Source organism: Arvicanthis niloticus, chromosome 12, assembly GCF_011762505.2.
Source record: "Arvicanthis niloticus isolate mArvNil1 chromosome 12, mArvNil1.pat.X, whole genome shotgun sequence".
NCBI classification, from domain to species: Eukaryota; Metazoa; Chordata; class Mammalia; order Rodentia; family Muridae; genus Arvicanthis; species Arvicanthis niloticus.
The window spans coordinates 1,489,395-1,500,383 of NC_047669.1; the positions used below are offsets into that span (position 1 = coordinate 1,489,395).

General features: G+C 40.8%; 1 protein-coding gene across 3 annotated transcripts in view; it reads left to right on the plus strand.

The window, feature by feature from the left end:
- Positions 1-8,174, plus strand: part of Prkdc (protein kinase, DNA-activated, catalytic subunit) — a 190,736-nt gene extending 182,562 nt beyond the window's left edge. Inside the window, exons 82-86 of one of the 3 annotated variants that reach the window (XM_076942500.1) lie at positions 106-174; positions 243-444; positions 2,226-2,414; positions 3,503-3,642; positions 6,159-8,174. In XM_076942500.1, coding sequence (XP_076798615.1) covers positions 106-174; positions 243-444; positions 2,226-2,414; positions 3,503-3,642; positions 6,159-6,363 — 805 coding nt within the window. In that variant the 3' untranslated portion in view covers positions 6,364-8,174. Of the gene's footprint in view, positions 1-102; positions 175-242; positions 445-2,225; positions 2,415-3,502; positions 3,643-6,158 lie in introns of all 3 variants that reach the window. The other 2 variants (XM_034515287.2, XM_076942501.1) reach the window with 2 other exon arrangements.
- The last annotated feature ends 2,815 nt before the right edge of the window (positions 8,175-10,989 follow it).

A 10,989-nucleotide genomic window follows, 5' to 3' on the forward strand; every position in this document is an offset into this window, starting at 1 on the left:
CACTTGTCTCTTCTCCCAAGTGCCACCATGCCTAGCTGATACAATATTTCAGTATAAATAATTTTAAATTTGTTCTAATGAAATGTTTTTCTTAAATCACAGCAGAGCTAACCGGACAGAAACAGTTATGGCTTTTAGAAGAAGGGAAAATAAAGTGCCTGCTGATCTCTTAAAGTAAGTATGTTTGTGACTTCACAAACCTAGTGGCATAGCAGAGATGACATGTGGCTTCTCTCTCCTAGGCGGGCCTTTGTAAAGATGAGCACCAGCCCTGAGGCCTTCCTGGCACTGCGTTCCCATTTTGCCAGCTCTCATGCACTGCTGTGCATCAGCCACTGGCTCCTTGGTATTGGAGACAGACACCTGAGCAATTTCATGGTGGCCATGGAGACAGGCAGTGTGATTGGAATTGACTTTGGACATGCATTTGGATCAGCTACTCAGGTGTGTTGTGCTTAACTCTCATTCCTGATTTAGAATTGGAATATGTATTAGCCAGGATTCTCTAAAGGAGAAAACTGATAGAATGAATCTATACATGGGATTTATTAGAGTAGCTTTAGACCGTGGTTCAGCTAGTCTAACAATAGCTGTCTTCTGATAGAAAGGGCAAGAATATAGTACTTGTTCAGTCCAGGAGACTGGCTATCTCAGCAGTCCCAGTCAGGTGCTAGAGTCTTGGAAGATTCCTAGAGAGCTGGTAGTCTTCAGTCTGTGTTGGAATCCCAAAGAAGTAGATTATAATACCAGCAAAGGAATGCCTTGACAACAGGATAGATAAACTTTCTAGGGAAACCTAGGGTAAATGGGCAAAAAGGAGAAGTTTTCTTCTCCCATGTCTTTTATATAGGCTGCCACCAGGTGTGGCTCAGCTGTAGTATGAGAGTCTTCCCACCTCAAATGATCCAATCAAGGAAATCCCTCACAGGTGCACCCAGAAGCTTGGGTTTTAGTTGATTCCAGAGGAAGTCAAGTTGACAACCAAGTGGTGTTATAACACCTCCAGAAATTAATTATAGGAAGTTAAGTTGACTTTGGCATTGTTCTGAAACCTGACACTTTTTGAAGAAACAAATAATCTCATCCTCATTTTAGGCTTGTACATGACCTGTAAGTCATAGGAAACATAGTGATATGTAATCAGAGCCAAGAAGAAAAAGATATTACATTGTTATGAAAACGTATAACTGTACAAAAAACTTATACAAAAAGTAATTTAAATTGAGTCTCCCAGGCTCTGGATTACTCCATAGAAGCTTATGCTTTGAGAGAATAATGCAATCTGAATTGATTGTTCTTGGTTATAGGAATTATCTAGCTGATTTTAAGAAATGTGGAGTTTCCCAGGCATGGTTTATGCCTTTAACCTCAGCAAAAGGGAGGCTAGGGCAGTAAAATGATTGAAAATTCAAGACAAGCATGGCCTTTAGTGTAAGGCCCTAGCTTAAAAAACAGGACCAGTGCGATGGCTCAGTGAGTAAGTGTGCATGCCAGGAAGCCTGCTGACCTGAGTTCAGGGCACAGAACCCACATCTTGGTATAAGCAGAGAACAGTATATATATACTGTTTTATATATATATATATATATATATATATATATATATATATATATGACAGAATAAACATTAAAAAGGAAAAGAAATCAAAAACAAGGAGATACAGTTTGATACAGTTTGTAACCTCACTAAAAGGAATAATTTAGGGGGCTGCTTTATTTGCATTTTGCCTGGTTCTTTGGTTTTGGTTTGGTTTGGTTTTTTGAGAGTTCTAGTTCTTATATGTCATTGTTAACATCACTGTTGCTATGATAAAACACCGTAAGGTGAGGAAAGGGTTTATTTGGCTTCCACTTCCACATCATAGCCCATCACTAAAGGAAATCAGAACAGTAACTCAAACAGGGCAGGAACATGGAGGCAGGAGCTGATGCAGAGGCTATGGAGGGGTGCTACTTACTGGCTTGTTTCACATGGCTTGCTCAGCCTGATTTCTTACAGAACCCAGAACCAACAACCTAGGGATGGCTGTTAGGGAACCACCCGTAATGGGCTGGGTCTTCCCCATCAATCACTAATTTAAGAAAATATTCTACAGGCTTGCCCCATCTTATAGAGGTGTTTTCTCAATTGGTAGATAGTCCCGCCTTTGAAATGATTTATGCTTGTATCAAGTTGACATAAACTATCCAGCACAATGTACTTAGATATACTTTTTTCTTATTTAGTTTCTTCCACTCCCTGAGTTGATGCCTTTTCGTCTAACCCGCCAATTTGTCAGTCTCATGTTGCCAATGAAAGAAACGGGTCTGGTATGCACAGTCATGGTACATGCACTGAGGGCTTTCCGCTCATGTGCAGATCTGCTCACTGACACCATGGAAGTTTTTGTGAAGGAGCCCTCCTTTGATTGGAAGGTACATTTTAGTTTTGGATAGACACACTTATGTTTCCTTTGTATTGTGAAAATGCATCATTGTATTTACTGAAATGTTTATATTTTGTGCTACATTTCTCAAAACTAACCATAAAAAATCAGATAAAAAACAGAACATTTATTTGGAGAAAACATACTACTATGCTTAGTTTGAGCCTAACTGGAGGTGACAGTATGGACCCATTGATAACAGTAAGTGTGAGTTCTGTTTTCATACACAATTTATTGCTGTTACTGTTGTTTTAATTATAAATAGGGTCTTACTCTAGCCTCGGCTAGCCTAGAACTTACCACAAAGCCAAGGCTTTCCTGGAACTCAAGGGAATCTTGCGTCAACCTCTTGATTTCTGGAATTATAACAATCCTCCAGACCTACAACTTTTTACAAAAATGTTTCATTTTTATGGGTGTCTTGCCTGCAGATATATAAGTGCACCATATGCATGCAGTGTCCTCAAAGGCCAGAAGAAGGAGTACCTACCTGGATTAGAATTACAGGTTTTAAACAACCATGTAGTTTCTGTGACCTGAACCCTGGTCTTCTGTAAGAACTTCAAGTGCTCTTAATCTTTGAACCATCTCTCCAGCCAACAACTTTTGATTTAGAAATGATTCCATGTGAATTTTTTTTGTTGTTTAGTTTTGTTTTTAATTTATTTTTGAGTACACTATAAGCTGTCAGACACACCAGAAGAGGACATTGGAACCCATTACAGATAGTTGTGAACCACCATGTGGTTGCTGGGAATTGAACTCAGGACCTCTGGAAGAGCAGTCAGTGCTCTTAATGGCTAAACCATTTCTCTAGCCCGTGAATTCTTCCTTAATCCTAAGAACAGATAGTGCTGTTTGAATCAGTACTGGAGCGCATCCTTTTATATGGACTTCTCACCTCTCTGCATCACATGGTCATGGTGATATGTGCCATGTCAGTAGCTGGCTAGAAAGCTATAGAGCTGTTCCAGTTATAGATCTTTGTTTTAGGATCATTGCTTGGTTTAATGTTTTTTAATGCAATTTGTATATGCTATTATAATGAGTAGGAAAAAATGTGTTGCTTCCCTTTAGAGTTTTGAGCAGACGATGCTGAGAAAAGGAGGATCATGGATTCAAGAAATAAATGTAACTGAAAAGAATTGGTATCCGCAACATAAAATACATTATGCTAAGAGAAAGTTAGCAGGAGCCAACCCAGCAGTTATAACTTGGTAAGAGTTGATTGTGAACACAGAATCAGTGCGTATTCAGAAGTACAAAGCACTTCAGACACTTGTGAGTAGTATGACAGTCTTCGCTGTGTAGGTGGAGAAAGTGCGTCTTGGGGAGGCTTAGCACTTCAAGCCCAGGCTTGCTAGGACTGTGGCTCACACCTGTGTCCATTTTGTGCTTCTTTATAGCCAGCACCAATAGGAGAACCTCATATGAGGAGGCTTGGAATTTATATTTGCCTTTGTACTTTTTAGGGCATTTGACCCATTTGGTCCTGATGAACACTAGTATCTCATAGTGGAGAACACAGTGTGGGCTTCTCAGATAGCAACCTGAGCTGCATTGACCTTTAGGTTTGTTTGAAGTTTTTTAAAATTGAAATCTAAAGCAGATAGAAATGTGTAGGTATTATTCCTAGGAAGTAAAACACCTCAGACTTCAGTTCTGAGCAGTAGTAAGATGTCCTCTGTAATTGACTTGATTTTTACAATAGTTTCAGATCTATACAGTGATTGGTGTTACCAAGAGAGTGAGCTGCAAAAATCAACTCAAAGTCTATCAGATTTAAATGTAAAACATTAAGTTGATCTTTATGATTGCACATGGCTATAACACAACATTGGTAGGTGTGACCCCAGAAGCATGAGGAAGACCAAGATACACGAGTCGGACTTGAGAATTCCCAACTGTGCTTTACAGGGTGTAATCAAGAACAGAGGAGGAATGGGAAAGTAACTGAGGGTTCCTGAGCTAACCTAAAGCATAAGGCCTGAAGTTCTATTGCCAGAGCTAGATTTTGTTTTAAAATAAGGGTTGCAGAAATGACTTAGCAATAAGAGTGCTTGCTGCTTTTCTAGAGCACACATGTGCATGAACAAGCAAATAAATTTTTTAAAAATTTAAAGTAGTGGGGCTAGAGAGATAGCTCGGCATTTAAGAATATTGTTGGTCTTTGAAAGAACCCAGGTTTGGTTCCCCCACCCACAATCATCTGTACCTCCAGTCCTAGGGAATCTGAAGCCCCTTCTGTCCTTCTCAGACATAAGGCACCATGTAGTGAACATAATGTGCAGATAAAACATCCATACACATACAATTTTAAAAATAGAGGCAGGCGGATCTCTGTGTTCAAAGCCAGCCTGGTCTACAGAGTGAGTTCCAGGACAGCCAAGTGTTCCGCGCGCCTCTCGTGTCCCCTTCACCCGCGAAAAAGGACACGGAGGCAGTGATCGGGTATTACTACAAACGAGGCTTTACTTGTAACAGCAGAAGCGGAAAGACAGGAAGAGGCACAGCTTAAATACACCTTAGAGTGACGTGTTCACTTCTGATTGGCTGTTCACTCATCACCCCATATTACGCCCCGGGATGGGCAGTGACTTTGGCGCACTTTCTGCCTTTTGCACCTGCGCAGTCAGTTGTTTACTAGTGGGAGGACAGGATGTCCGCGCCATCTTGAAATGGCGAATGTTGACATGCTCACTGCAGCTCCCAACAGCCAAGGCTACACAGAGAAACCCTGTCTCGAAAAACCAAAAAAAAAAAAAAGAAAAGAAAAGAAAAAGAAGAAGAAGACAGTCCACATATTGGCAAAATTCTTCAAGTCATATCTGAGAAAAGATTCATGCCTAAAATAAGCTTGTAAGTTCTTTAAAAGTACAGTGTGGGGTTGATGGGTAATAGAGAGACAGCTCAGTAGTTAAGAGCACTTGTTCTTTCAGAGGGCTAGAGTTTCAGTTCCCACTTATGCAGCTTATAACCACTTGTAATTCCAACTCCAGAGGATGTGATGTCCTCTTCTGGCCCCTGGAAGCACTCACAAGCACAGACACAAATCTCTAAAATAATTTTTCTTAAAGCCCAGTGTGGTGATACAAACCTGTAATCCCAGCAGATGGGGTAGAAGTCATCCTTGACTACATACTTGGTTTGCAGCCATCTGTGACAAGTGGCCTTTTTTTAAAAACAAATTCTTTCTAATTCGATAATACAAAGACAACCCAATTTTTAAAACATGATCAAAGTAATCAAACATTTTTCTATAGAAAAATGTACAAATGGTAATGCCACTAACTGAATGGAGACGTACTCAGCATAAGTAGTAGTTTAGCAAGTGCAATGACAGTCTGCTTCTTGTGTGTTATGACAGCTTTCAGATGGGATGAAAGTGTGTGCAAGAGTGTAGAGAGCTACATGGAAATTTAAAGTTACCAGTGTAGCCAGAATGTCTACTCCTGAGCGGCTATAAAATTTTCTAAGCAAATGTTAATAGTTGTATTATTCATGCTTTATTTTTCTACTAACCCAAACTTTGAATTCACAGTTATGAGTGACATGAGGGAGAAAAATGTATAAATGATAATCAAATATTTATAGATGATAGCTAGAAATACAGATCAAAAGGGTAACTCGTTTGTGTTTGTGTTTTCATATTTACAAAGGATAGCCAGAAATACAGATCAAAGGGAAGTCGTTTGTGTCTGTGTTTTCATATTCTTTCAATACTTTTTTCCAGTGATGAGCTACGTCTAGGCCATGAAGCTTCACCTGCCTTTGGGAGTCTTATAGCTGTTGCTCGGGGCAACAAAGACTACAACATTCGTGCGCAAGAGCCAGAGAGTAGACTTTCAGAAGAGACTCAAGTGAAGTGCTTGGTGGATCAGGCAACAGACCCCAATATCCTCGGCAGGACTTGGGGAGGATGGGAGCCTTGGATGTGAAGTCTATAGGTGTCACCAACCATAAAGCATTCTATCTCCAAGAGAGTCTCCTAGACCTTCACTGGTGGCAGGATATTACTGACAAACTGAGGAAATCTATTTTATAGTGCTGACAAGATGACTCACGGGTAAAGGCACTTGTTGCCAACATTAACTTCAATCCCTCAGACCCATATTGGAGACAGTGAACCAACTCCTTTCACCTCCACACATGTGTCATGTCTTACATTCACCCACATACATACACATGCACACATGGAAAAATAAAAAATATGACATATTTCTTCCTTGTTTCAAAAAAAACAACTCTTCATTTCAATGATTTCTTTGCATTTTTTTTTCATTTTTATTTTATTAATTTTTGCTCTGATCTTGATTCTTTCTTTCTGTGTTCTATTGTTGGGTGTGGTGGTGTTTGTGCACCATGGCGCGTATGTGGAAGTGTGTAGATCCCATTGATCAAATTCAGATCATCAGGCTTGGCAGAAGCAGCCTACCCTGTTGGCCCACCTCAGATTTGTGTGTGTGTGTGTGTGTGTGTCTGTGTTTGTGTTTGTGTCTGTGTCTGTGTGTCTGTGTGTCTGTTATTCAGTCTCAATAACTATATTCTTTGTTTTTCTTATTGCTGTTTGAACAACCTGTTCCTTGGTGTAAATATGATATTTGACTCATTTATTTCTGTGTGAGGGTTAATCTGGCTTTATGTCTAAAATAGCATTTGTTTTATGAGATTGAGTACACCTAAGTTTTATGCATCTATGTTCTTGATTCAGTATAAAATGACCATTATCTCTGATACATTATGCTTTAAGTCTGTTTGGCTTCAAATCCTCCTTGTTTTCTGGTTTCATTAGCCTGGAATATCTTTGCTCATCCTTTCACCCTAAGATAGTGTGTGTCTTTGATGAAGGCAGGAAATGATGAATTTTGTTTTCCTTTTAGACAGGGTCTCTCAACATATCCCTGGTTGTCTTTAGGCCAAGCCATCTCAGAAATCCCAGAGATCTACCTCACTCTGCCTCCCGAGTGCTGGAATTAAAAGTGTTTACCACTATTCCCAGCTGAGTTGTCTTTTCTAATCCAATGTGCTAACCTGTTTCTTTTGAGCAAGAAGTTGGAACCATTGTCTTAGTTGAAGTTTCCATTGCTGTGAAGAGACAGCATGACCAACGCAACTTTTATAAAGGACATTTAATTAGGGCTGGCTTTCGTGTTCAGAGGTTCAGTCCATTAACACCAAGGCAGGAAGCATGGCAGTGTGCAGGCAGACATGGTGCTGGAGAAGGAGCTGAGGATTCTGCATCTTGATCCAACTGCATCCAGGAGATAACTGTCTCCCAGGCAGCTAGGAAGAGGGTCTCAAAGCCCACCTCCACAGTGACATACTTCCTCCAACAAGACCACACCTACTCCAACAAGGTGTTCCACTTCCTGGGCCAAGCATTTTCAAACCACATTCCATCCATTCCCTGTCACTCATAGGCTTGTTCAAACACATGAGTCTATAGAGGCCAAACCTAAACATAGAATGTGCCCTTCCCCCAGCCTTGAGCAGGCCTGAAAGACCTTGTTCACCACAATAGACCAAAAACAATAGGACCTAGGTGGAATTACCCACCTTGGCTGCACATACAGCCTGCTACAGGAACTTAGAAGAATAGACTGCCCACTGAACTTGCCTTGAGACACCTCTGGCTGTGACTAAGGATGGGTCCCCCTCACCCACCCTGGCTGAAACAAGAAGGGGTTCTATGGTGGGGCTTCCCCTTTAAATTGAGAGCTGAACATTAAACTTTGAGCCTTAATCAGAATACGTTGTCTTGGTTCCATCTTTTCTCACCCTCCGCCCCCCTTTCAGGTGAACCCAGTTGATCTGTGGCTGCAGGCATCCACAATAGCATAATGCAAAATACATTTATTCCAACTTCAAAAGTCCCCACAGTCTCAAAAATATTTAAAACTTCAGTCTCACCTGAGATTCATTCAATCACTTAACTATAATCCCCTATAAAATCAGAATCAAGGAAATCACATACATCCAACATCACAGGATATACATTACCATTCCAAAATGACATAGGAAATCCCAGACAAAAGCAAGATAAAAAGGCAGCTTGGCAAACTCCAAATTCTGCATCTATGAAAATGAGTCTGATGTCAAAGTGCCCTTCAGATCTTCAAATCCTTTCAGCTTTGTTGACTGCAACAAACTTCTTTTGGGCTATTGCCACTCTCTTTTAGTAGCTTTCCTCAGCAGGTATCACAACTCTGACATCTTTAATGTCTTGGGGTTTCCAAAGCAACTTCATCTTCACAGCTTCTTGTTCCAGTGTCAATCCACACATTATCTGGGCTCCTCAAAAGGGCTTGGGTCACATCTCCAGCTCTACCCTCTGTAGTACTCCAGGATCTTGTGGGTTCCACTCCATTGCTGCTGCCATTCTTGGTTGTCATCCCATGGTACTGGCATCTCCAATATTCTGGGGTCTTCTGCTGCAATTAGGCTTCACCAATAGCCTCTCATAGGCTTGCTTCATGGTGCTAAGTCTCAACTTCTTTGCATGACCCCTTCAGTCCTGGGCTTTGAACTCCCAACTGAAGCTGCACCTTCACCTTCCATGGCCTCTCACAGTGCCAAGCCTCAGCTGCTCTCTATGACCCCTTCATGTCTTCAAAACCAGTACCGGCTGGGTGAGTCTTACACATTACCAATTCCAGATGCAGCATAAGGTACAACGTTGTCTATCTCTGGAACACAGCTTCTTTGTGCTCCCAAGAAAACATTTCCCAGAAGATTTCACCTTGGTGATGCTGGTTTCTTCTTAATCACTGCTAATTCCTTAGAGCCAACTAACCAGCATCAGTTGTCCTAGTAACCACTTTTATTTGTGAGTGTAAAGCCAGAACCACATGACTAAAGCTGCCAGTTCTGCTGCTTGCTGGGGCTGGAACATGGCCTCCCTTATTCTATTACCAGGTTTCTGATTTCCAACTTCTTCACTGCCTAAACTTGGCTGTCCTGGAACTCGGTTTGTAGATTGACAGTGAACTCAGAGATATGCATGGCTTTGTCTCCTGAATGCTAGGATTAAAGGTGTGTACCAACATGCCTGGATTTAAGCTCTCTTCACCTAGAACATGCTCTATCCCTTGAACTCATTGATCTCCTTGGCTTTATCTCCTGGGATTAAAGGTGTATACCACCATGCCTGGGCCTAAACTTTCCATGGCTACTTAGAAATCCAGATCAAAAGCCTGTGTCTTCCAGCCTTAAATTCTGGATGACATGTGTGGATTTTATTTTTGAATTTTAGTTCATTCCAGGTTAAATGTTCGAATGAAAACAATAGCCCAGTAATAATAATGCCTAAATATAACCATCCCTTGTTCAACTGCAAAAACATAAACAATAAGCTTAGCTGGGTGGGATCGTCCCCAGAAGTCACCCCTCCCTTAATTTATCTCTTTGAACATAGAATTTGGCTCCATTCTACTTCCTGGTGTTCATTTATTCTTTGAACCATACACTTTGTATTTTGCCTTTCTAAGTTTGATAAACTGGGTTATTTTGAAACCTCCTTTTGTCAATGCAATTAATCTGAGTCTCTTCACCTTAGCCTCAGGCAGACTTTTTAGACAAAGGCAAAAGGCAGCCACATTCTTCAAAATATCACAAAAAGTCTCTGGGTCACATACACAAATTCTCCTGAAACCTCTAGAGCCAGGTTTCCACAGAAAACAGAAAGCTGGTAAATCACCCTCAGCACCACTGTCTTCCATATTTCTACTAGGATGGATCATTGGGCCCCACTGAAAGCATTCTACTGCTTTCTGAAGTCCCACAATACACATTTCTCTAAACAAAAGCATGGTCAGGCCAATCACAGTAGTATTCCAGTCCCCAATACCTAAGTCAGTGTTAGGTAGGATTTCCATTACTGTGAAGAGACACCATTACCAAGGCAACTCTTATAAAGAACAATATCTAATTAGAGTTGGCTTACAGGTTCAGAGGTTCAGTCCACTATCATCGAGGTGGGAAGCCTAGCAATGTCCAGGCAGACATGGTACTAGAGAAGGAGCTTGAGTTGCGTCTTGACCCAACTGCAGCCAGGAGAGAACTGACTGTCTCTCAGGCATCTAGGAAGAGGATCTCAAAGCCCACCCCACAATAACACACCTACTCCAACAAGTCCACACCTCCTAATGGTGCCACTCCCTCGGCCAAGCATATTCAAACCACCAATCATTGATAGTCAAAGTTATTATTGAAAGATATATATTGATTCCTGACATCTTATTTTGACTCATTGTTTTCTTAGTCCTCCTTTGTATAATCACTAACCTAACCACTAACAACTGTTTTTTTTTTTTAATTTCAGTTTCATGAATACCCTTTGAAATATTCATTCTAGTATCCTCTGTAGGACTTACTAGGTAAACTTTTTCCTGCTGTTATCATGAAAAATTTTTCTTTCTCAATTATGACCTATAGCTTTGCTGGCTATAGAAATTGAAGTTGGTTTCTATGGTCTTTCAGAACGTACAGAACATTGATCTGAACTGGCTTTTAAAGTCTCCATTGAAAACTCGGCTGTTTTTCTGATTAGTCTGCCTTTACCATTG